The sequence below is a fragment of the Xiphophorus hellerii genome, chromosome 13, assembly GCF_003331165.1.
Source record: "Xiphophorus hellerii strain 12219 chromosome 13, Xiphophorus_hellerii-4.1, whole genome shotgun sequence".
Taxonomy (NCBI): Eukaryota; Metazoa; Chordata; class Actinopteri; order Cyprinodontiformes; family Poeciliidae; genus Xiphophorus; species Xiphophorus hellerii.
Window position 1 is genome coordinate 16,701,153 of NC_045684.1, and position 27,662 is coordinate 16,728,814.

General features: G+C 38.3%; 1 protein-coding gene across 3 annotated transcripts in view; it reads left to right on the plus strand.

The window, feature by feature from the left end:
- runx1t1 (RUNX1 partner transcriptional co-repressor 1) overlaps nucleotides 1-27,563 on the plus strand; it is a 74,286-nt gene extending 46,723 nt beyond the window's left edge. The window contains exons 4-11 of one of the 3 annotated variants that reach the window (XM_032580834.1): nucleotides 688-777; nucleotides 6,452-6,633; nucleotides 12,791-13,053; nucleotides 15,396-15,493; nucleotides 17,588-17,783; nucleotides 18,224-18,292; nucleotides 21,596-21,783; nucleotides 22,726-27,563. In XM_032580834.1, the coding sequence (XP_032436725.1) occupies nucleotides 688-777; nucleotides 6,452-6,633; nucleotides 12,791-13,053; nucleotides 15,396-15,493; nucleotides 17,588-17,783; nucleotides 18,224-18,292; nucleotides 21,596-21,783; nucleotides 22,726-23,052 (1,413 nt within the window). In that variant the 3' untranslated portion in view covers nucleotides 23,053-27,563. Of the gene's footprint in view, nucleotides 1-687; nucleotides 778-6,451; nucleotides 6,634-12,790; nucleotides 13,054-15,395; nucleotides 15,494-17,587; nucleotides 17,784-18,223; nucleotides 18,293-21,592; nucleotides 21,784-22,725 lie in introns of all 3 variants that reach the window. The other 2 variants (XM_032580835.1, XM_032580833.1) reach the window with 2 other exon arrangements.
- Nucleotides 27,564-27,662: the final 99 nt, after the last annotated feature.

The window sequence follows — 27,662 nt, forward strand, 5'->3', positions numbered from 1 at the left end:
GTATTCTGAAATGGCCTTAAAATAGCTAGTTCTTTAAGGTGAAAGGTCAAATCTGAGGTGTTTGTGTGCACTATAACCAGGGTAATAAAAGTGATGTATGTTCTGCCAGTCTTGGCAAGATCTGGAGGTCTGTCAAAAACTAAAACAGCAACTCTCTTATGACAAATTCCCCAAAATTCTTGGCTATGATGATTTATTTTGAATATTTTTCATTTAAGTCTGTTCAGCCCTCTTATTGGTAAAGTAGGTCCACTGATGTCATCCAGATATGGGGGATGCTTAATATTTTAGGCTTGTAGTAAAATTAAAATACCCTAGAAAAACATTTTCACCTGACTGTGCAGAAAAGTACAATGTGCAGCAAATTAAATTGTATAATTTTGAGTGCAGAGATGATATGAACAGTCTTAGACCTTGAAGAAAGATATAGACAACCCGTTATTAAAATGTATATGCAATTCGTAACATTTTAATGCCTACGACTACAAACATTTTGAGATTTCTGCGTGTGTCTTTGTTTTGTGAGGCTCTTTTCACTGTGGTCTGCCACATATGCTTCCTATTACAAAAGCCAAAACATTCACTCCAGACCAGGATACAGCTTAGCTTCCAATAAGTAATATTATCACTTAATGCCTTCCACATGGAGTCATGTTTTCCTTCTCCTTCTCTCTTCTTCTCCCACAGAATTCCACACTAACCATCGAGGAATTCCACTCCAAGCTCCAAGAAGCCACCAACTTCCCCCTCCGACCTTTTGTCGTACCCTTTCTGAAGGTAGATATTCAAATATACAATGACTACAAAGCGGTTTCTTGCCTGTACGTCTCTCAAACCAGAATCTGGAAAGCATTTAGGCCTTCGAGATCCAGATGTGCCCACTTAAGTTCAAGATATTCATTCCCATTTTCAGCATTAGCCTTTATTTTTCAGCAGATTTATTCCTCTGTTCTTTTCCCCTTACTGTTTAACACAAAGTTTAACGCTCTTTCTTTCTCACTGTATTTTTCCTCCAGTATAAAAGATTATTTTCTAAAAACTAACAAACATGTTCGAATTGAATTCTGCCTTCATGTGGGAGAAAAGCAGATAGATATTTAGTGAATCTATTTTTTTTTTTTCACCAGGTAGATTCTCGGCAGTTTCATTCATTCATACTTTCATTCTTTTAAAAGATTCTAGGTTGCTAATATTGCACCAGCAGTGGGTCACTCAGTGTGTGCCTTTAGTTAGTATAAATCCATGGAGTCGTAGCCTGGAGCTAAAGCTGCTAGTCCAAGAGCATAGCAGACTTCCACCATCAAGATAATGTAGTTGTTTTGAAATGGAACTAATTAATCTGGATTTATCTTAAATAAACCAAATATTAATGTGATCAGCTGCAGGTAATGTTAACTATTAAATGCTCATAACCTTTTAAAAGAGTCTCAATTAAAAAAATCCCCAACTATTGCTTTGAGCATGCAGCTTGCCTCCCATCTCTGTCCCAGCTTACCACATAAGAATTAAGAGTGATGGCGATTCTTGGGTTTGTATCTACGAGCGAAGCTGTGGTCGTTTGTGTGCATTTAGTGTTACATAGCTGCATATGCTGGTCTGCAGCTTGCAGGGCTGGTGGGAAGGCCTGTGGCGGTGGCAGAGTTACGATTTGTTGTGAGAGTCAAACATGACGAATGGGTCGAGGGTTTGTACTGCGGGATCCACTGTGCAGTCACAGTCCAGCTCATGTTCTGGGATGTGTGTGGAGATGAGATCAATATCGGTTTGTAACTGAAAGATGGAAGAGCACGGACAGGCGGAACATTTAATATAAAGCTGGCTTGTTTCTGTCACACCCTTTTGCTCTTTGTTTACGCGGCCTGTGAACGCCTTTAACCCAATATTCTACTATATTTGTCATTTTTCCCTATTTATCTTATCTGTTCACCTGCAATTATTTTCGACCTTACGCTGCTGTTCTCTCTCCATCAATTCGTCCATCCGCCCAATTCCCTTTGCCTCTCCTTGCCAGATGGTGAGTGCATCGCTGGGATGGCTGTGGAATCAAAGATGCAACTTTCTTCTTTTTTTCCCCTGCATTTCTCCTTCCCTCCCTCTATTTTGCTGTCTCTCTCCCCAGCGCCTAATTTTAGTGTCTTCCCACAGTGGGGTCTTTAATGCTAGGTACCATATGGTACCTTGCATGTGTAGGCGAGGGGGACATTTAAAGGTGCAAAAATGTGCGTCAGGGCGTGTGGTTTTTTGTTAAACTAATTCCATACACAAAGTTCAACCCGCCATCTCAAACCCACTCAGCTCCTTGTCCCCTTTTTCTTAATGCTAAAACCACAAATTGGTTTGGAGGCCTTACTGGAAGGAGACTGTCATAAACCACACAATGCCTGTGACGTGATGTGCTTGTTGGGTGTCCGCCACAGATTTGCCACAGCGTTTCTCTGTTTTCGCCAGCTTACGTTGTGCCGTTGCAGTCAAACCATTCAGCCTTCTTTCAGCGCGACGCAACAAATCTGCTAGTGAGAACAAGCCGCAAGAGGAAATAATTAAAATGGGATAACAGAGGCATGCAAAGGCTACATTGTCTACAATGGTGTTCGATGTAGATATTAATGGGGGGGGTTTATTATTATTATTGGTATTTTATGTGATAGACTGACATATTGTAGAACTGAAAAATTAGTGGCAGGACAGAAAAGCATGTCAGTTTATTGAAGAACGTATTAAAGGCTGCAGACTTGAGGCTGGGGAATTTATGTGTTGAAATGGGTCTAGATCTAAATTTATTAAAAGATTTTGATAATTGAAAACTGATCTTGACAGACTCCCTCAATCCAGTGTGACAGAGTTTAACTCTTTTGCAAAGAAGAATAGGCAAAACTGACAGTCTCTAGATGTTCAACGCTACAGGAAACTAAAGGACTTGCAGCTGTTTTTACAGTGAGATGGTGCCACAAAGCAATGGCAAAAGAGGACTGAATAGACAATACTTTGTAAAAAAAAAAAAAACAAACATAAATTTGTCTTTCGAAGTGAGTTAATATGTTGTCAGATTTTACTCCAAAACGGAAAACTAAATTAAGTGCACTTTTTTCAGATTTCTTTTGCCAATATCCTCATTATTTCACAAAAGAAAAAGGTAATAATGTGAATCATATTTTAAGCTTAGGTTATCGAATGCTTATTGATGGTTTATTTTATTGCATGTAGGTGTGTGTGTGTGTGTGTGTGTGTGTGTATCTGTCTGGCAGCTTTACAGAAGCAAACACCGCACTTAATCACATGAAAAATGATGCAGCCTCTTTAGTGCTCTGCATTTCTTGACTCAATCTCCTTGTTAATGCCTCCCACATCTCACAGGCAATTAGGATGACCTCCAATTAATAAAAGATTGGTTCATCAGGGTCAAAGCTATTTATTTTAGCCTCTTTTTTATTCTAGAATAATTATGACCATAAACTGTTACTGGATCATTTGCTCTGGAAGGTAAAGCAAAGTTCAGCTCCTGGCATTTCTTTTACTGTACGAAGGTGACCTTCATAGATTTAAACATTAATGCTATAAAAAAATAAATCAATTAGGGCTGGGTCATGCAAAGATTAGAATAACAGGAAATTAAATAGATGGAAAAGTTGGAGTGGATCAGGGGAATAAACATTAAAGCAGTAAAGCTAGACAAGGAGAAGATTATAAAACCCCAAAAAGTCCTAAGACTTTGAAAGATTTTCTTTTTCTGAGGACAAAACAAAGATTAACCCACCTAAAGCGTGATGTATCCCAGCTAAAATAGCGCCCGTTCTTGTTCTGAGCCTTCCTGACGCAACGCTTTCATCTTCTTGCCTTGAAACACATACCATCAGATGTCTTTGAAGTGGATGCTCACTACCTGTATGTCCCTGTAACTTCACAAGAAAGCAGACTCCCTCTGTTACAGTCAAAGACAGATTGAAAAGAAGGTGCTGTTCGTACAAAAAAAATAAAAAATGAATGCGTCACAGAGAAACCTTATTGGTGTTAATGTGCTCCGGGTCACTTAGAGCAGTTATGGTTCAGTAGTAATGCAAAGGTGAGTTTTATCATCAGTGCTTTGAGTCAAAAAATGAGAAACGTTATTTTGCATCTGATCTGGATTGAGTTTTCTGATCTTTCAGATGGAGACATGGACAATTTCTGAGCTTTTCTGAACAACTCTCTGCTTTCCGTTTAACGCCTATATTAGATCAGGCCCGGCGGCATGGGCGGGCATTGGGGGGCATTGCCCGCCCCCCTGGACTGGAAGCTTTTTGTTTTTACCTCAAAGTGACCAACTCTGTTATTCCTGTATTGATTGATACAATTGGGGCTTCCTCTCTTCCCATATCTGTGCCCTCTGTAACTTTTTTTCAGCAGTTAAAACTGTTTAATACGTCGTTAACACATCGTAACCTGCTTTTCCAAGCCGCCTTTAAACGCAACAGGAGCGCTAAGACACTATTGCTGGGTTTACACCTGTGCAGTAGCGACGGAGACCTGCTGCTGCTGTGCGGAGCTACTCAGGTGTGTGTTAGAATCATGGCAGCAAACCAGCAAAACGCAAAGAACATGGCACAGTTTTTCCCCCAAACTAGCTGACTGAGTTGAGTAAAGCTGTTGAATGCAGGTAATGTTAGCTAAATGATGACTAGCTAATACCAGTACAGCACCTTAAGCTTGTTAACAAGTAGTCTTTGGGCTACTGGTGTTGTCTATGTTCAAAAGTGGGTAGTACTTGTTACATTCACTTGAGTAACTTTTTTGGAAAAAAGTTACTCCAAAAAGGAAAACTAAATTAAGTGCACTTTTTTCAGATTTCTTTTGCCAATATCTTCATTGTTATTTTACAATAACAATGTAAAATAACATTTTACAATGTGACAATAACAATTGTTATTGTAACAATTGTACAATAACATTAAAACTACTTATAAGTAGTTTTACTACTTGTAAGAATAGTGTACCACTGTACCTTTTTCTTTTACTTGAGTAATATTATTATTGCTATGTATTCATTTTGCCCCCCAAAATAAGCCAGTAAAACTCACCTGGAGCCTGGGCTGTAAAACATAATTTTATTATTTATCCTAATAAAATAAAACATTAGAAATGTAACATCATTTAAATAAAATATGTGTTTGGACGCTTCAAAAATACCTGACATGACATACCACTTTTTTTTTCTATGCTTTTTTTTTAACATCTGGAGGCTTCCCAACTTGGAATGACAAGTGACTAAAATTTGACTTTTTGACATATACTGAGTGAGACAAAAAAATACACTATTGAAGACATTTGAATAATGCCTTTCAAGATAAAAATCCCTAATTGCTTCCCAGGAAAACAGAATCAAAAATAAAACAGAATGAAGACATCAAAATAACTTGTAAAAACGTTAAAATACAATCGTATGAAATCAAATCAGACACAATGCTACATAATAAAATGTTTATTTGGAGCTTGTCTTTTTTTGTTTCTACCGTCATAAAACAGAAAAAAAAAAACCATATTGGTACCAACCGTTCTCACTAGCAAAGTAATAAAAATTCTTAATTGCAGCTGAAGGTGAACTCATAAAAGAAAATTAGTGAATAATCTTAAAAGTTCATTTTGCTTTTGGTTTAATATAAGACGTAGAGCTACATTCGCCACCACTTTATTATTAAACGGGAGCTATCTTCCAATTAACAAACACTGTCACATAATGTGACGTGTGGTTTCAAAAACTATTAAAATATGTGACTCACGTCTTTTAACAGCTTTTTGAAAACCACATGTGCATCCCCTGTTTGCCATGATGTTACAAACAGAGATCTAACTCCCAGCTGACAGCGTCGAAAGTGTTATATAAAAGCAATCATAAAAATATATATATATGTTTAAAAAGTAGGTTTGATCTTTGTTCCTCCACAGAAATGCTGAAAACAATTTAAATTACTTCAAGGTGAATGCCTGCTGTGAAAAGCAAAACTGCTTCTTAACTTCTGTTTTAACCCTTTCAGCACACAACTGGCTACCAGCAGCTAGAGACAGTTAGGTGGAAAATCCCTAAAAATGTTTCCTGCCTTGAGGTTTTTTTTTGTTTGTTTGTTTTTGATGTAATTTGATTATATATCCTCCTGAGACCCAGAAAAAAAAAAGTTTTTGAATTTTTTTTTTTTTTCACTACATGACTCTTTGGAGTGAAAAAACATCACTACAATTGAAAAAGTTTCAAAACATGTTATTATTTATTTATTACAGTATGTCCTTTGGAGAGGACATCGGGACTCTCTTGTGGCAAATATGAACACATTTCGAGGCCCAGGATGTCCTCTCTAAGGACCAACAGGATTTAACACAGTGGCATGTATGGTTTCAGAGTTATGAACAAAAAAACCTATGTCCTCCACAGAGGACAAAAATGTATTGCTGGGTCTCAGGAGGATATATTTTTTTTCTCCAGGCCAACCTGCCGTTGCTTCAGAGGGAGCTTCTACACTGTGCCAGGCTCGCCAAGCAGAACCCAGCTCAGTATCTGGCTCAGCACGAGCAGCTACTCCTAGATACCAGCACCACATCCCCTGTGGACTCCTCCGAGCTCCTGCTTGACGTCAACGAGAACGGCAAGAGAAGGACGCCAGACAGGTGGGCATATCAAAAAAAAAAAAAAGATTAGAACATCACTCTGGCTCTTGTAGTTTTTTCTGAACAACCGAATTTGTGAGAAGATGAGTTAAATGATTTCCGAATTAAGTGATCGGTCCAGCTCCTCTCTCAAATCCCCCACTACCTTCTCTTCCTCTCTCTGTTAGTTGAGCTCATGTATAAATCCCTTTGAGGCTTTCTGCGTCCCATTGAGCTGTTGCATTACTCCCCAAACACGGGCTGAGCCAACAGGAGGCAATAGTGTGATGTGTAAATGTATGTATGGGAAGGGCTTGTAAACGCACCACTGCGTTTTTTGATGTGCTCTGTTGGAGGTCTTGGCTCCTCGCTGCTGCCCTTAATAGGTGGGAACTGTGGAGAGGAAGTCGATAACATACACCTGGCTCTACCAAGACATCCACTTGTACAAGATAGAAAAAGAAATGTGGTGGAATACTTCAAATAATATGTTTTGATACCTTGTTAGTCCTTTTTTTCAAGGAGATAAAGAGGACAAAAAGATACGAGGTTCATGAGGCAAGACAAATTTGAACAACATTTTTGGGAAATTATTTTGTTTTTGGAAATGAATGTTTTATAAATCACAATTTGACTGCTGATATCATAAATTGAGGACAATCCAATAAAATGTTGGCTTGTTCATTTATTTCTGTCATTATGCTAAGGTGGTTCTAATTGCTAAAGGTCAAACTGTGTCTGGGAAAATTTCTACAGAGTATAGCCTTACCCAGGTTAGGTTTGAACTAGAGATAATCAAATTTATTTCAGATTAATTAACCTCTAAAATAATCCTTACGTATAGGAAGCTATACTTAATGGCACAGCTAAATTTAGCAGGAAGCGCATGCTAAATTTAGCATTTATTAAATTTAGGCTGAGTTAGCCGGTCACAGTATTCTCAGGGCTCTGCAGAAAAAAAAAAACATGCTTGATTCAGATGTTATAAAACTGGGATGCATCCAAAAGTTGCACGGTAGCGCCTCTTGAGGACCGGAGCTAGACATCCCTGCTAGTCATGCTAACTGCAACTTAGCATGCAAATTAGCATTAGGAGGCAGAGTTCTAAGTCTGCCTCAGAAGATAGATTTACTTTAATTTAGAGATTTTGCTGATTCTAATATCGCAACATCTAATTATTTCTATGCATGCATGTTTGTAAAAATGGACTGTGTGTGTTTCTCTTTTAGGATCAATTCAATCCACCTATTGCAGCCAGACTGTATCATCTAATCTGTGTAGTAGACTTTAAAAATGGCTCAGTGTTGCTTGCACCTCTTCAAACTGAAAACTAGAGAAGAACTAGAGAAGAATTAAGGCAGAGAGTCGTTTTAGGCTTGAAGAGTTGTTTATAAAGTTTTGTGTAGGTAGCAAAGGGGAAAAGTATTAAAATCTACATACAAGTTCTCACATTTATCATTATTAAGCATTTTTTTTAAGTTTCTGGATGTACGTTTCAATGGAATTGTGTTTTGTTGTGCATTTTTGTCTGGGCTGCAAATACAATGTAAGCATTGTACTTTAAAATGAAGTCCCAGAGGCTGAAAAAAAAATGGAGACAGGCTAGGTGAAAGGGAAATGTGCATATTATATCTGCTGAGGGGCAAAACTGCTGAATGTGTTATTAAACATTCTCACCTCCACATCCAACTCCACCCCGGCCTCCTTCAACACCAGGATAGTCTGTTTTTGTTTAGTTTTTTTCAGTAATACCTGCTTATTTGCAAGGCCGTCTGGTACACAGGGGAATGGGGTTAGGAGAAAAGGTGCGTTCATAAATGCGAGAGGTGAAAATATGAGAGGAGTGAAAAAGTATGGCAGCATCTGTATTTAGTGAGAAAAAAAGCAGTATCTACGTGTGAAGGCGTGTGTGTGTGAGGGTATATCCAGTGTGAAAGTGTGAGTACAGACTTGTGTGAGAGCCTGGGGAGATGGGCTGATAACACATACAGATGAGGCTCCAGCACCATTATGGCTGGCTAAGCACCTCGAGTTTCTGCTTAGCTCCACTGCCTTCCCAGACCTCTTCCCAGAATATTGGAATTTCAGTGGAAATCCTTAATTTCGAACAATTCTCTGCTCTGTCAATGCATCCTGATTAGAACCATCATATTGTCATTGTTGGGCAAAAATCTGATATCTGCAGTTTTTTTATTTTTGTGCGTTTTCTTTTGTGAAAATCAGCTCTATTGGTTACGCATCACATTTATTTGTGTTTCATGGATGAATATCTGTTGAAAAGTATAAAAGCAGCATGCGACTTTGACTGAACTGTATGAATTTACTTTAAGATGTCAGAAGTTAGATTTTTTTTTTCCTGAAAAGTTGCAATTTTGGACAAGATTTTTTCCCAGCAGCTACGACATGTGGATATCAGGAATATCATTAAAATATATTTAAAAAAAATACACACAACAAAACCATTATCACTTTAAAAAGGCTATTGTAAATTAGCATTTTATACCAGTAGTGCAGATATGATGCTAAGTCCGGACTGATAAATATCTATTGATTTCTGATCAAGTTCATGTTGTCAAGACAGACCCTGTCTTAACTTAAAATGAATTTTAAAAATACATATTTTTAAATGCATTACAGGTAATTTATAATTTAACAATATGTTCCCGGAGTATTTTTATGTTTGGCAAGATTTGTTTGGATGGAACTTTGTATTGACTCAGGTTTTCTTTGCTTAAAATAAAAATATATTTGATCATCTGAAACACTGAGGTGCGACTAAAATGGAAGAACAAAGGAAATAAGTGAAAAGGAAAATACTTTTTCACAGCTGACAGTACTGATAAATGCCTTTAAAAGTCTCCCTCTTCACAAGGAAGTATATTTATTAAATCACAGCCAGAGTTGGAATTGAACTCGACATTTGACTTTACAAGAGAACTGATTGTTTGGAGACAAATCAAGGCAGCATAGCAACATTAAGATTGATTTCCCACATTAATGGAGAACCTTTTAGAAGAAAATGCCTTCTGTGTCTGTGCCATAAAATTAAGTATTGCAATTGTGCAAGCTAAAAGCTATAAAATGGTTTGTAAAATGATAGAACATACTGTGGGCTGAGTGTATTTTATTCTGAACGAGGAGAGTTATATTCAGAGAAAATAGCATGCAAAACATTGAAAGAAATATCTTCTACTTACTGTTAAATGTTGTGGATGGGCGGATCAGGCTTTAAACTAGTGACAGTAAACAGTCTCTGCTTGTTGGAACGTTAATAGATACAAGTTCTGGAAGCACACATCACACTGTTGGCACAAACAAGCGGCTGCAGATTTAAAGAGGATTCCTTTTACACCAATATTCCGACCTTCACACCATGGTCGTGTAAGGTGAAGGTTTTCCCTGCCCCTCGAAGGCTTTTAATTTAATCATCATCAGAAATCTTTGGACAAACCTCACAGGAGCGGAGCATGCAGGCTGGCAAAAGAACCTCACGGAGGCTCAAAGGCTTTTTGTGCTTTTTCTGGAAGAACAAGTAAAAATCCCCCAAACGAGAACTGAGGGACTTCTAGCTGCTAGAAAAAACTTGTTACAAGCTGTGATACTTGCCAGAGGGAGTGTGGCTGTTTACTGTCCATTCAGGGAGGAAGCAGAGTGTTTTGTTATTTTTAAACTGCACAAGAAACTTTCCCAGTAAACCTCGGAAATGTATACATTTGTATGTCGCTTTTAATTTTGTTCATCTTTTTTACATTATTTTAAGTGACAAATTAAAGAAAAACTTACTGGTCAGTTTAACCAGATTACCAAAGAGCAAATCTGAATAATTACTGAAAACCAATGCCTATGTGTATAAATTAGATTTTTATTTTATTTTATTGACCCTATTAAACATGTACTGTATATAACCAATCAGGTATATTTTTTAGCTGATTGCTGATATTGTAAAGCTCTACTGACTTCAATTTCGATGCAAGAAGTATCAACGACAAAATATAGTTTTTACTTTCTGAATGAATTGAAAGGGAAGCCATCTTAATTAAATAAGTTATATTTTGTTAGTGTATTAAAATAAAACTAACTTTTTCAAGAATAGCCTAAAATTATAGAGCTACAACTGAAAATCTAAAAACGTCGATGCCCCCAGATTATGGGAAACAATTGTATATAAACATAAATCCAACTTCAAACCATTAGACATGGTGTCTACTGTCGTACTGTTTTTGAACACCTCAGCGTGTAGAAGCACACTACATTGAATAGCCTCGTACTTTTGCTTAAAATCTAGAGTAAGATCTGTGTCCTGCATGTTTTGCTCCAGAGCACAACATTCTGTATGATCTCTCCGGCGCCCCATGAAGTGCTGCAGAAGCTGTCAAGAAACCATTCATTTAAGTCAGAACTGTGGCAGCAGGAAACAGCACTGAGTTAGACTTTCAAAGCATTCACTCACTGTAACTACATGGGAATGCTAAGCAGCCTTGTGCAGTGAACAATCATTAGTTATTTCGATGAATACCAATGGCAAAATCTCACCGTGTGTGTAAGTGAGAACTGTTGTTGTTACACAGCTCTGCTGTAAAACGAGATCTCTGATTCGTCAAAACAAGCACTAATTAGCCACGCTCACATTAGTTTTAGTTAGCATTAGCCTTAACACACCTGAATCACTGTGTAGAGCTTGACTGTAGGCTGCAGTCATTAGTAATTCAGTCATTTGATTCAGCGATTCAAGTGATCGCTGAGTCACTTGAAGCAGGAACACATCTTCACTGGCCGCTGAGTCCTGGAATTTCCTGCTGAACTTTAAGTAGACCCTTATCTCAACTATGAAATGTCCAGAAGTCTCCCATTTCTGACAAATCCAGCATGTTCAGTGACAGAATTGAACTGTTGAAGAAGAAAAGAGCATCTCCGCTGCAATTGTTTCAGCATTACTCACATCTGCTGACGTTTCCCTCTGATTAAAAGTAGCTGAATGAAAAGCCAACATGTTTCTAATAAAATAAGGTTTGCTTACACCTTTTGTGCCTCCTCTGGCTTCATTTCAGACACGTGATAGATGCAGAAAACAACTAATTTTGAGTCTGCTTCCATGAAAGAACATAGACCTGTTAATACTTACTTATTTGTTGCGCTCGCTGATTAGAAAATAGATCCCAATCAGGAATGGTCACCAGCTGATTTCTCTGCGCATTTCTAATCAGAATGCCCTTTTTTTTTTAGCTATAAACAAGAATGTGTTGGCACGCATGAGCAAACTGTGCATGAATGTGACCATAAGTGCATGTTTATTCTCTGGTGTCTATAAGATGCAAACATTGTTGCAGCAGGAAAGCAGGGGAGACGCGTGTGGGAGGAGGTGGATGGATGAGTCGAGGGAGACAGAGAGATGGACGGATGGAAGAAAAGAGCATATGGAGAGCTGTGGATGAGCATTAGGAGCCCATAAAAACAGCTCATTAAGAAGTTCAATCTGTTCATCGGAGAGAGAGATGGGAAGGAAGAGAAGCGAGACAGAGGGGGAGAGAGGAAACCAGGGGACCGTTGATAGCAGGGGAGGTTGGCAGGTTTTAACTGTGAACTGACAAAGCTGAGAACACACACAAAAACATACTGTAGGCACATATGTGCAAGCATGCACATACACACACACACACACACACCCACCTGGCCACATTAATCTTCTGAAGCAGGCGAACAAAAATCCACCTGATCCCTTTGAAACTACTTGTGTGAGTCTGCATGTGTTACTTTTTGTGAGCGAGGTTTAATTGTTTATGTATAAATTTAACTTGTTTTCAATAGAACGAAACCCCTCGACGATTCCAGGTAACGCAACCTGTCATGGCAATTACTTCATCTGGTAGGAGGTTGCGCTTTTACTGGAGCAACAGCTCTAGGGCGTGCACCGGTTGTTGCACTCCTTTATAGAATAAATTTAACAAGCAGGTGTTGTACCACATATTTTTTTTACAAATGAGGTGTGATATTGACATCATTTGTACCTGTATCATTATCTCACCTCTCCTCATGTATTGTGACTTGTGACATCTCTTTGTTTTCTGGTACAAGAGATTGAGGACATATTTAATGTCATGTTCTCTCATCAAGTCCTATTATCATGACTTTTCAAATGCTAAAAAAAAAATCTAATTTGTTATTCTGTGTTTCTGCTCAGAACCAAAGAGAACGGCTTCGAGCGAGACGGCGCCATCCACCCAGACGTCCACCCAAGCAAACGGCCTTGCACCATGAGCCCCGCCCAGCGTTTCAGTCCATCCAATGGACTCTCCTACCAACCCAACGGGCTGCCACACCCAGGTCCCCTTCCCCCACAGCACTACAGGCTAGACGACATGGCCATCGCCCATCATTACCGTGACACATACAGACACCCAGCCTCCAATCACAGAGAAATCCGAGAGCGAGCCAGGCCTGTTGGTAAGGATGTCTTCTTTTGGTTTACTGAATTTTTTTGTTTTTGTCTCCTTGTTTGTACAACTTAGTATCACAGACATAACATGTTGGTGCACCACAAGTGGCCACCTTTCACAACACTGCCGTCTACGAACAGATCCAGAGTATTTATAGCACATTCAGTCGAATCATGTAGAGATTCCAATTCATTATATTAACTGGTAAATTCATAAATGTAGCATGTCAGATCGTTGTTTTCCTTTCTCCAGGACAGTTGGTGTCAAAATGTGTGAATAAATAATGTCATTTATAATCTGACCAACATTGAAAACAACAATGTTGTTACCAAACAACATAGTTTGGTAACAAACAAGCCATCCCTTACACCTGGTTTTTACCTGTGCTTCTCAAGACAGAGGCGTCCATCTGCAGACTGTCAGTAGGGAGCATATTGGACAGTCATGCGCATCCCTATTTCTGTAAATGTCCGCATGGACTGCGACTGCTGCTCAGTAGGATATTCATATTCATTTTTATGGAGACTATGCATACAAACACATAGGAAATGATTATTGAAAATGTTGCATACAGATCAAAAAATGGCCAAAAAGCATGAGGTCAAGCTGTGTAGCTTAATCTGTATTAGGAATGCACTTTGTCCTATAGGCTCTTTTTCTGCTACCACTTGTTGAATACATATGGATTTGATCTCCAGCGACATCCACTGCATAAAGGACACGAAGGTAAACCAGAGTCGTGAGCAAGTCTGTCCTCAACCGCGTCTCATCTGGCACGCTTGTTTTCTTGTGCCCCGTCGACTCAGCTTACATCAGCCGAGTTGGGGAACAAAAAACTGTAATTGAATTTAGACATCTGAAGATTTTTAGACTCGACACATCATAAACGTGAAGAAATAATGAATGCTGATCAAAATAATTTTCAAAACTACCTCTTGTTTTTGTGCTTTAAAGTTTCCCACAGCCTTACACAGCATGCTTTGTGTTGCTTTGAAAAGCCATTTATACAAAAAAAAAATTTCTCTAATTAGGAAACCTTTTACTGAGCTTTGTAAAAGGTTTTTTTTTTTTACCTGATTAAAATAAAGGTAATTTGGAACATTCAACATACTATTTCACTAAGTCAGAGACCATTTATTGTGAAACCTGGTCCTCGGGGTTTTACTGTCATGTATGTAATAGGCGTGTCTCTGCTCAAGTCAAATGATTGTGCTTATTTCTTAGCATCCCATCATGCTCTGCAGATTCCTCCTGGTGATTTAAATCTGATTTATGACAAAAGAGAAATCTCTAGAAGTTTTGATTATTGGAGCTAGGTTTAGGGCTGTTTAACTAAATCTTAATGGGAGTTAATGACCGATAGTCCTCTGATGCTTCACCGGTCCTGCTTCTTATTCAAATAAGAAGCAGGATATGAATAAAAAAACATAATAAAGACATTTTCTTCATACAAGCTAAAACTGGGAAAAATATGGCTTAAAAGCATAAACCTTGGCAAATGTCTAAGGAAACATCAACAGCCTTTCTGTCCAGGATTTTATGTTTATAAACTATAATTTATGCAAAAGAATTGTCATCACTGATATTCTAGAATGAGCTTGTTCTACTGTCTCTATACATTAAGTAAAGCTTCTTTCTTAGCCATGTAATTACAAAAAAATTACACGTAATTTTAAGCATTTTGACACATCTCCAGCAACAACAACAGAAGAGTGGATGTAAAATTGACTTCAGCGTTCAGACTATGCGTCCTCTTTAAGTCCTGCTTGTGGTTTCCTGGTATTTTTGCACTATTTAGACTTCATTCTTCAGAATCACATGCTTTTAGTCGTGTGGTCAGAGATATCATGTTACTGTTTAATGAAGGGCTACAACTAGTCTCAATGTTAAAACTGCTTCTATTGCTCAGATGAAAGACTGTTATTCCTGCTTCCCAGAAAAACCTAGTTTATGTCTACTGGAGAACAAAAACCGGTGCTGCGGCCACTATTGCTACATTTTAACATTGTGTTTTAATATGAGAGACATTTTTCTGCATATGCCAAGTTGTGATGAAGCTTTTCTAAATATAGGAGAGACATTTACCATGTCTCACCCGGTGATGGATGTTAACTGGACGAGAAGTTCAGTCATTTGCCCTCAGGGTGCTGGAGAGATATGGAGACCGCAAAGAAAAGAGGGCAGGGAGGAAAAATGGATGTAGAGAGGGGGGCATTAAAGGACAAAATGGGAAATAGTGAAATGATAGAAGGAGAATGATGAAGTAATGTTATATCATTACTTATATCTCCGTTGTACTGACTCTTTTTCTCTGTTTCCATTTGTTTTTGACCTCTTTTTTTACTGCAGGTATGCATGCAGGGAGCAGGCAGGAAGAGGTGATCGACCACAGACTGACAGACAGAGAATGGGCTGAGGAGTGGAAGCACCTTGACCATGTAAGAAAAGTAATAACATTTTTATTACTATTCTTTCTTTGTAAGTAATATTTGACAGTGTTTGTCATGTCGTAGTAAAACATTTATCCCTCTGGACTGCAACTCAGAGAGCTATATTATTATTAATGTGTTTGTTGTGCCTTGTTTATTCTTAAAAAATATTACCAAGTAAAAAAATAGGTTAATAATGTCTAGTCTGCTGAAGATAGGAGTTAGGAATCTTTATTTTTTTATTTTTTTTGCTAACAGTAACATAAATTATTTATTTTGCAGGTATGTTCAGACTTGCATTACATTTTTGTAGCTTACAGATATTGTGCATTGTTTATATTTTATGGCATTGGTTTATTTTCTAGCAGTGAAACCAGCACAAAATGAAAATATGCTGACACTCCTCGTTGTTAATGTAATGTTTTGCAAAGGTGTTGATGCTTTTTCACATTTTTGTTACATTACTATCACAGATTTCATGTGACAGACTAACCCAAGCTATTCAGATAGACAGTAAATAGTGATTATGTGTAATTTCATTACTTGTTTCACCTTATGAAATAGATTAAAGAGCAATATCTCAAGTTTTGAACATCTCGTGAGGCAATGTGTATGTGGCCATACATCTAACCTGACAGGCCAGGTGAGGAGAGCATTAATCAAGGTAGAAGCGGAAAGTCTTAAGGTGTAATTCTGATAGAGTTGCAGATATCCCTTCTCAGGAGGGAAAGGCTTACAATGGGACTACTATTAGTGGTGCACTCCACACATCTGGTCTTAATGAAAGTGAGCTATAAAGAAAGTGGCAGTTTGCTGCAAGCCTTGTAGGGACACAGCAAACATGTGAAAGTCAGTGCTCTGATCAGAGGAGACCAACACGGTACGTTTGGCCTACATGCGAAAAGTTGAGGTTGAAAACCAGCAGTGAATGTCAACCTGAATATTGTGGTGGCCGTAGGGAGTTGTGGGGTTTTGTTTTTAGTTCAGCAGGGAAGCTGATTAGAGGTGATGGGGAGAAGAACACGACTAATTTCAGGTCATTTCTTGAAGGCAACCTGTCAGAGGAGGCAGCACCGTCCAGCAGGACATCAAGCATAAAAACACAATGTCGGATGAGCAATGGAATGAATTCGATCCAGATATACTGATGTGTTGAGGTCCAGACCTGAATCCAACTGAGAATCTGTGGCAGGACTTGAAACTTAATGCTCAGAAATGTTCTTCGTCCAACTGACTGAGCTTGGGTTATTATGAAAAGCTAAATGGACAAACATTTCAGACTCTACCTTTAAAAAGCTGCTAGAATGTGAATACACCACAAAAGATTTTCAGTCGTAATTTCAGCTCAAGGTGTTTAATTGACTCTGGAAGGCTGAATACCAATGCAAACCACAGTCATCAAAACTCTGATAGTAAACAATTAGTTCATCACGCACGTTTCAATTCTCTTTTATAAATATCCCCTATGTTTGTGTTTTTTAATCCAGGTTCTGCTGGAGGTTTCTTCCTGTTAAAGGGAAGCTTTTCCTCTCCATGCTTAGTATGAGGGATTTCTGCTAGTCAATGACTTGGTGCAATCCACTGGGTTTAATTAGGTAAAAAATGTTTTACATTAATTTGAATAATGAACTGAATTTTCCACACTTTTTGATAACTACCATCAGCTGAAATGTAAGTATGAATGGATTTAAATGACTTGTTTTTGTAAAGTGCCTTGATACTATATATTCAATTGAGTTGAGTTCAAATCAAAAAATATATATTGATCTTTTTGTTCTTAACATGGCAAAAATGTCAAAATATAAGGGGTGTGAATACATTTGAAAGGCACTGTAATTCTTGTAGAAGCTTTCGACTTACGTATCACCATTTTAAATATAATTGTTAAGATTTTGATTTATTTACTAGCGACTTAATAAGCCGGTGACATAAAGTAAACATAAATACGTCACGAGCCAGCTGAAGTGAAAAAAAATGTTAAAAAATAAATAGTTGACAATAAAACGTAACGATACACATTTCCAAAATTGCATCTCAGCTGAATTTAAATGAACCCTACCTTTGTTTCTATGTGTTAACCCAGCGCTTTGTCTCGTCTTTTGTCCTGCCCAGCTGCTGAACTGCATCATGGACATGGTGGAGAAAACGAGGCGCTCGCTGACGGTGCTGCGGAGGTGCCAGGAGGCCGACCGCGAGGAGCTCAACTATTGGATTAGGCGTTACAGCGACGCCGAGGAGCTGAAGAAGGGGGCGTCTAGCGGGCAGTCGAGGCAGCAGAGCCCTGCAGCACAGGAAAATGCAACATCAGGTAAAAAAATATATCATAGGTTCCAAAGCTTTTTACAAAACAGAGCCTCTAAAGGATCTCATTCTGTGGGCTTTAAATTCGAAGCATGTTTTTGTTGCTTTAATGTTTTTAGATTCTACTGTAGAATACGCTTAAGTTTACCGTTGTTTTGTTTTAAATTCAATGTTTTTACCACTAAATTTGTTCTCTTTTGTTTGTATTTTTATTTAACCTTGCCAATGTGCATAGTGAGAAGGATAGTAAGGTGGTATTTATTTTCCCATATCTTTAGAGGTACAAATAAATGTGCTTGGTACAGTACAACTGCTTTTTCAGAGTATAATTATTTAATGCTTTGCTTAAATAAACAGTAAAAGTGTTGAAGTACAAAAAAAAAATCACATTGTTTGTTGGACAATCTTTTCACAGTATGTGATTCATCTTCTTTGTTTCCTCTGCAGAAATTCACAGGGAGCTTCTGCACCGGCCCGTGTCTGGTTATGTCCCAGAAGAGATCTGGAAAAAAGCTGGTGAGCACCACTTCCATGCTGAACTCTTTACTGCTTACAAGACCTCGACTTTGATCAAATCAAGGCTGTATTTTTTCCACTTTGACGGAGAGTGAATGTAGGTTGATGAAATGTACTGTTTTAAATGTCAATGCAGACCTGGAAATACTCTAAAAGAAATGCTGCGTGCCCCTTCAGTGCAAGTTGAGCAAAATTCCTTTATTCTTAAAGGGGCATCTATGATGTGTGTTGGTTTAAAAGTTTCCTGTTTCTCCTCATTTTGGATACAACAGACTTTGTGGATGGTGGATTCAATCAGAAAGGGTAATGCTCAACCATTACTGTGAGTAATGTTCAGCATCTCGGTTAGGGAATTTGATATTATATTGTCAGTCTGCTATCTTGTCATTGTTTGTTTTAAATCTGGTGCCAGTGTGATAATAGAGGTTGACCAAGACAACTACATCTTTGATTAGATTACATGCACAACAGTTTCTGAAGTTTTACTCTTAAAATGAACAAAACATTCAGATTTAGGTAGACAGAGACGCATAAAATAGGGAGCGATTAAAAGAAAGCGATTAATTTTATTATTATTACTCTTAAGTTTTAAGTTCTTGGGATACCTAAGGTAGATATTTAGTATGGAACCACCAAACATGTATAGAAATCTGTTCTATAAGGTTAGTATATTTTGGACTTTGACTGCTTGTTTAACTGACATAGTCTTTACGGTACTTCAGTGAGTCGTAATATCAACCGGTGTGGTTTTCAGCCGCTGTAGTCCATCTGCTTCAAGGTTCAACATGTTCTTTGCTCAGAGAAAGTTTTTGACAGACCTGTGGGAATGATTTGTTATTTGAGCTACTGTTGCATTTCTATCATCCTGAAACCGTCTGCTTATTCTCCTTTGAACTCTGAACTTTGAACTCCGTTCAAACCACTTGTGTTGGATTTTTTTTCTTCCTTTTTTGGTCGTGATTAATATCCCAGCAGGTCAGCAGTTTCTCAGTTTCTCAGACCATGTCTGTCTGTTCAGATTCACTAAAACCCATTTCTTCCTCATTCCGATTCTCAGTTTGAATTTCAGCAGATCATTTTTTTAACCACACCTAGCTGCCCATATGCCTTGAATTGCTTGCACGTGATTGGTCGATTTGGTATTTGATAGCGAGCAATTGAACTGGTGATTCTAATAAAGAGCCAATGAGTCTGTAGGAGTATAAGATCCCATTAAGTTGCATTGTAAAGAGGAGTTTATGGTGTCATGATTTCTTATAAAACTGACACAGAAATTATCCCCAAATGCAGGATGAGGAGAAGAACTGTTACAAGAACCTTTTCTTTATTTCACCTAATGGAAATTGTTGAAAACTGTGTCAGACTGTGGAGAAAAAAAACAAGTACTAAAGGTGTATCTAATCGAAGCTTATGAGTGTATACACTCACGGACATGGCTGCCTTGAAGAACTGGAAGGAGTCCACTTGGTATTCAGTGTCAGTGATAGATTATATGGGCCTCTTAAAGTTGTTGGAGAAAAGAAATTGCCCCCCTTGCTTGACCATGCATGATGTGTGTGATACTCAGAACAAGTAATATGCATTTAAATTGAATTGAGTAACACCGTTGGAGCTCTTTCTGCTCTCTAGTACTCTCCCTTTCCCTCTCCAGCTTTGATCGATCTTCCATCTCAGGCATTCAGCGTGTAATCACGATTCAATGCACAAGGCTTATATCTCTAGGCGCCAGAGCAATTTTTATGACTTCAGTCAGCACAGTAGGTTAAAGACAAAACCACCCTGGTTTAAATGTTTTCTTCAATCAGGTTGGAGAAAAATGTATTTAGAAAAGTGCACATTGTGTCTCACATCGACAACATTTTGCACGTATAATATAAATAAGGCGACTCAACCATTTAATAAGATATAAAACTGTTTGTATTTTGGGGTCTATTGAAAAAAAATAAAAACAGGGCTTGCTCTTTTTCGCTCACCCTTTTTCTGAGGAGAAACCAATATACATGTAACCCAGAGAGGATTGCAACAAAAAAACCCAGAATTTTTAATGCAATGTCGAGCAGCCGTGAATACATCTGTTTGAAACAGGCAAATGTTTACAGTTAGTGATAAATATTCAAGCACCTTGCACGGTTTCCTACTGCTTCTCCCACTTCCCCTCACCGCGTGGGCCTCTGGGATCACAATGGAAATGCATAATTTAAATGTAAATTGGCCTATTTGCATACGCAATTAGTCAAGTTACAGGCATGACGGGAACAAACACAAAAAGCCCTCCTTTTGCTTTGACAGGATTCTGTCATTTAATATCCACACTCAAGGTCATTCTTTGCTCTAAACAAATGTAAAATAACACACTGGGAAAGCTTGAAAGCACTGTGTTATTATCTGGAATAAAATGACTTGTTCTTTTGTCTTTTCTATTTATTTTTTTTTCACCTGAACATAAAAGATGCATGTTTAGTTTGCTTTTTGAATACGATATCCATCATCAACTTTATCAAAAAACATTGATGAAAATCAGTTTGCCTTACAGAAGAAAGTGGCCTGGTATTAATTACAGATATAAAGGCTATAGAGTGTGAAAAGAAAATTTGCTGTAGATTTATTCAACATCTATTTAGTCCTGTCAGTAAAGATGTGTAAAACCCCCCAAACAAATGAACCCTTTAGGAAAAAAATACCCATTTTTTAATTTGACTAAGCTTGGCTAGTGGGGATATATTGTACTGCATTGATTTGGTCATACTTTTGGGATTGGTGTCCTTCTAGATCTATTTTCCATTTTTATTTGTGATGATCTCATGGACTCTAAACAAAGTTACCACCTCGTGATGAGAAACAGGGATCATGCTTCCTCTATCGTTTTTACATGAAGACATTTTCTAAATATTTGATGAAACATCTCATTCCAGAGATGTAAATGTGTAAGTTTACCAAACTCCACACATTTACATTTTTACAGTAGGATACAGTAGGATGAGGTTTAAAAATACCTCAACCCTAAACACTAAAAGAAAAGAAAAAAATGATAGAGGTATCTAATTTTTAGGACTTTGTTCGGGGGGAGAAGGGGTTCTAAATTGTTTTAGGTTTGAAATAATGCTGCTAAAAAATTTTATTCTACATTCTGAATGAACACTGAATGGCATTACGTCTTCCAGGTGACTTCTAGATTGACAAGAGGAAATATTTCGTAGATATCATTATAAAATTTGAACTTCTATTATCTGACACGTTCATTTTTAAAGCAAAACTCCAAAGACAGTGTGAGGAAATTCACTGTTTGCAAACTCCTTCCAGAAGAGGCGGTGAACGAGGTCAAGCGACAGGCCATGTCTGAGCTGCAGAAGGCCGTGTCGGAGGCCGAGCGGAAGGCTCACGAGATGATCAGCAGCGAGCGGGCGAAGATGGAGCGCACGGTAGCTGAGGCCAAACGTCAGGCAGCCGAGGACGCACTGTCCATTATCAACCAGCAGGAGGACTCCAGCGAGGTATCGGTAACCTTTCGGTTCAGTGTGGATACGCCGTCGAATTTTATCTCAATGCATTTCTGTTTTAGAGGCTTTCAAATAAGATGGCTAATAGGACTTTCTTATATACGGGGGGGGGGGGACCTGCATGATTACTTTAGGAGAATTTGATGAAACATCTTTTGCAAAGGTCAAATATGCCCTGCTGTAAATGTTCTTCTTTTCAGTCAGGATATAGTAGGAGAGTAAAATACAGGCATCTGCTGTTTTAATTTCCCTCCATCTTCTTTGTTTCACACGCACTAGCCAGAATATAAAGGACGTTGTTTCTAATTCAGCTGAGAGGGAGTAAGGAAAGCGGCCCTCGTTTGCTAATGACCACTGGAGACCTTGAGGTTTTAATCAGTTAAGTGAGAGGGAAATATGGCTCACATCTGACATTAATTGGTGGAGTGATGCTTGTGAAAGAGAAGCGTCTCAGGGGAGAACTTTTAGAGGTTGCCTGTAACTCTGCTCTCCCGTTTCCAGTGGATGTACAGCAACCCTGAAATGCTTTCAAGACATCTAGGAGGTCTTTGTGTCGAAAGAAAAGACTTTAGATCTACTTTTACTGTCTTGTACACATAAGCGCATAGGCATGTTTTATTATATATAGTTGCACAAACCACAGTTTGTTAGTTTTGTGTTTTTTATTGTAATTTTGCTTTCCCAAATCTCACTTTTGTGTTTGCTCGTGTTGTGTTTTCAAAACCTTTAACAAATAGAAAGCTGATGTGTGACCCACTCTGAGTTTGCGCTTTATAAAAAATTTGTGCTGCAGAATCCAATCTGCAGTAACTAGATATATTTGCTGTAGTATTCAGAAGTTCTTCAGCACAAACACACAAATACAGTAGCTGAGTGATTATGAACCTAAAGTTTAACTAACATGTAGTTTTTTTTCCTTCTCCGTATGTCCATCAGAGCTGCTGGAACTGTGGTCGTAAGGCCAGTGAGACGTGCAGCGGCTGCAACACGGCGCGTTACTGCGGCTCTTTCTGCCAGCACAAGGACTGGGAGAAGCACCACCATGTCTGCGGTCAGACCCTGCAGGCCCAGCAGCAGCAGCAGCAGTCCAGCCAGCAGCAAGGAGGAGCTCCGGGCTCAGAGACTCCTGCTCCCATCAGCTCGTCAGCCTGCACTCCAAGCAGCGGCACCGGAAGTCCGGCTGCAACCCCGCCTGCCGCCACCCCGCGCTCGTCCACCCCCGGCACCCCGTCCTCCTCTGCCCTCGACAGCACACCTCGCTAGGAAAGCTTCCCCTGTTCTTCAGTCGGTTCTTAAAACCCACAAACAGCATGACTTGTCCTCATCTTGACATTGCCTTTGCAAAGATTCTGAGAAAACACGGCTAGTGGACACGGACGGCGGTGCTTCTGTCTGACTTGCAACGTGGTTGACAGAGGAGGAAGACAAGGTCCATAATCAGGTCATATTGACTTGCCATGACTTTAAGGAAACACAAAGATATTCTTTGTTTTGAATGAATGGATTTAAAATTGACATCCTTTTATTGCTACACTTCTTTACTCTTGTTGTTTGTTGTATCTGTCGTTGTCAGTGTCGTCATTGTAGCTTATCTTACTTTCCCTTGTAAATATGAAAAGACTGGTAGGAGGAACTCGAGGCCTCGCCTTTACAAATGTTTTATTTTTAATGCTTCATTTAAGCTTTATTTCCTCTTGGTTCCAGACCTTACACCTAAGTTAACTTTACATACAGAGCAGAATGACCGAAGTGGTCGATGCTCACAGCAAATGAAGAGATTAGATTTTAATACAGGCTAATGAATAAATAAGGGATGGACTGGACCTCTGGCTTGCAGACCCAGCCGCCAAGAAATGGGCAGATGTGCAGCAGATTGCAAGTCGACCCAGCTGTTCAGGCGGCATTATTTCCCTCTCACTTGTCGTAATATCCAGGTCAGTGGGCTGTGAAATCCGAATCCGAGTCCCCCCGAAGGACGTAAAAGGAAGACTTCTTGGACAGAATGCAAAAACTTTGCCCGCAGCGCACACACTCACACAGGATGTACTGCGAAACATTACGCGTGCATGCTCGCCCGGTTACAAAAGCTCTTTAACAACCAGAAAATGAGGTTATCATCTTGCCTGCGAGACTGTCGGACATCTTCGATGGCAGCCGCTGGGCGGCTCAGACCTGGAAACCCAACAGTGTGCAGACTTGCTCCTCCTCTCTCAACTTTTCTCCATGCTTTTTATTCATTTTCTGTAGATGTCACGCTGTTAAGCTTCCTGTCCTGTGGCGTCACTAATGGTTATTTATTGAATATGTGTTGGACACTTGTGACGATGCATAGTACCTGGGAAAAAAGTCACAGTTCAAACTCGTCATAATTCCATCTCTAGCTAGAGCAAAAAGAGATATAAAAAAAAGAAGTGTTACCTTTTTTAAGCTGCTTTTCTATTCTGTGTGTAGATGGTAGATTCTTTGTAGCTTCATGAATTTTTTTCCCCTCCCCCCAAGAAAAGACACAATATTATATCTCAGAGCTGCTACTTAATTTTGACCCAGATCTTGTCTGAGAACTAGCATGTTGCGTGGAATGCTAAGCTAAATGTTTTGTACAAGGGACATACAATGCTGGGAAAATGTATTTGCCCCTTTCAGATTTCTTCAACTTTTTGTTTATTTTTTGTTGCACCTAAATGTTAAGATCAGAATGGCTTGCTTTTTGAGATATTTTTAGCCTCCTCCGTGTTGTCAGACAGGTACCATTTCAGTGATTTCCTGTCTGGCAGAAATCATCCTTGGCCATGGCTAAAGAGATTGAATTCAGATTTTTCTTTTTTAAAAATGGCATTTTTGTATTTACTCAGGATATCATTGTCTGATCATGATCTAAAATATTTAGGAAACGAAAAAGCAAAAACAGGAGAAATCTGTTATAGGACAAGCACCTTTTCACGGCACTGTACATATATGTATTTGCACTGTCATGGAAATTATTTTGGCATGCTTCTTTTCAACATGTTGGAGCCATAATTCATCAGAAATTTTGTAATCTGTATCAGCATCATCACTCTTTTTATATTCTGTTGAATTGATGCAGTTTTAACACATAAACACATCAAACTCATTTGTTTTCCTATTTAACATTCTAAGAATAGCACCCAAAATGTTTTTATTTAACTAGCTACACGCTGTGCATGTACATTACTGAAGATTTGTTAAATATTTGTTTTTTAGAGAAAATACAAAACCGCCAAAAAAATGACAAAATACAAAAAAAAAAGTACTCTAACAAAGTGATTTTCCAAATGCAGAGGTGTAGACTTCGATTCAGAGCTTTAACACTGCAAAGCACCAGGTCTCACACATACACACACACACACAGTATTACTACACAAGTTCAACATGAAACACCAAAAACAGCCAAAGACTGACACTAAGGACCAAAATCCTGATGTAAACATGTTTTAAAAGGAGGTTTGTCCACTTATGTGTTATTTCAATATCACAGATTAATTTTTTCTAAACCTTTGTGGATCTCGACTGTATCCATGAGAGAAAAAAGGGAGGAAATACAACAAAAACTATTACAATTTACCAGGAGCAATAATACAGAATGTGACATGGTAAACATTTTGTTGAAGAATCAAGATTAATTTTTCATTTCATGTTAGAGATGCACCGACCAGAACGGCCAGTTTCTCCAGTCTCTCCCAGCTTTGTTGTTCAAATATCCATTTTAGCCAATTCCAGTCTCTCTTTAATAAGTACAGCATAGGCAGCATTTAAAATTTTGTCTAGACTTCCTGTCATGACAAGCCACTAATCATTTATTTAAGGCGATATCAATGTTGTCTCTGAATAGTAAAGCAAAAATTAAGTGATTACAAATTTCACATTTAAGCTATATTCAGCAACTTATATAGCGCTAAATCTAAACTAACTTTTTGAACTTTTCCCAGTTGTAGAAAATACGTATTTTTGAGTCTCTTTTTTTCTCAGTAACAACATCTTTACTGAAGAGAGTTTTTTCTGTCTGCACAACCTGATAGCACTTATATTTGGTGCATTCAGGGATCAAGAAAGCAATCATGTTTTTGAAATTTACCCATCAGGACCTAGTGAGTTGATTGACAGTTTTTCAGTGCATCTCTAGATCTATTGTCCTTGTCGGCTTTAATTTGTTTTCAGTTTTCACAACGTGAACGTACAGCTTGACCTTTGGACCACTATCATTTGCATTTTCCTCCCCAAGTAGTTTATTTCAAATACGGGATTAAAACGATGACACTTTGTTGTAAATGTTCAATATAAGTAAAACAAACCTCCCATTTGCATTAGGAGAGCACTTACCCTGACATATTCAAAGGTTCCTCACCCCCAAAACACCTTGGTGCTATACAGAAGCGTGCTACAAAAAAAAAAAAAAAAAGAAAAAATTCTGACCTCAAGAAACAAGTGGAGGCCCACACAAATATTTTGGGGCACTTTGCTCCCTCCAGAGTTTCTTGTTTCTTTCCTCAAGTCAACTTAAACACCTGCACTCTTGAATTTGAAGGGTCACGTTGTCCAAAAAGGTGTCCAAGTCCCGGCTTCTCAGAAGCTGTGACAAGACAGCCAAGCTGTTGGAAAACATTACAACAAATGACAAATATGTTCATCCTTCTATCAGGGCAAAAATCTAAGTTAAAAGACAAAGAAATAAAAAAGGAAGATAAACTAGTAGTCAACAGTTAATTTGAGAAGCTCTATTTTACCTGTATTCCCTTCTCTAGCTGTGCTTTGCTACAAATTTCTATGTGGCAAACAAGTTTGTCTCACTCTACCTCTCAGAGCACGATAAGAGCATCAGTTGTGGCACTGATACTGGTCTAGTCTAAACCAAATGGACACAAGAGAACAGGAAAAAATTAAATCCAAAGTCGAAGCTCATACAGCTGCAAAACCATATCACTACTTGGTAACAATGCAGACCTCATAAATAAATGAAACATAAATGAATAGAAATAAGAAAAAAAAAAGAAGCTTTTGTTATGTTCCTTTAAGCCTTTGAGTACACCAAGAGTTTGAAATGTTTGAACAAATCTAAAAGTGTGTGCAAATTTTAAAGAAAATTGTTGTTTCTTATGTTTATGATATATAAAGTAAGATCACAGAGGAGAAATGTCTCTCTTGTTCTTCTTTTCGTCCCTCTTTTCTCCTTTTGTCTGTTGTGAAGACATGCGGATGTGCTGGTCGACCTGTCAGCCGGGGAATATATACAAAAGGCAAATCTTGTGGGGAAAAAAAAGGGGAAAATTAATAAATCAAAACTAAAATATCAAAATGAACGCCATTGATTTGGACTTGCCTATTATTTAAACTTCCCAGTTCTTAGGAAATACGGGAACGATGCAGGGGCTGCGTAGCATTAACCTTGAACTTCAAGGGGAGGGGAGGGTTTTCCTGGTCTGTTGGCAAAATGTAAAAAGGAAAAAAAAAAAAAAGTTCAAATAATTTGAAGTCGTTGTGCAATACTTTATTAAGATATAAAAACCACAGGTTAGTGGTAGGCTGACACACGGCGGTTTTTAAACCACTTAGAGTCAGCGTCTTCTAGAGAGCTTTCCAGTCTACTATGTCAGAACTGTGGTTTCTTGTTGATTTAATTCTTTTGATTTATCAATTTTGATTCTTTTAATTTTTTTTGGACTGTAAACTATGGTCTGTCAGTCTGTGAAACTTTGCAGTATAATTCTGGTATTGTTGTTCTCTTTACAGTGTAATAAATATGTTAATTCTTGCCCATAGACTTGAGACTTCTTTGTGTTCTTTGATTGCATTTTGCTCTGATGATATTAACACAATCAAAATAGCATTAAAACATTTCAATGTTTAGTGTTAAAAAT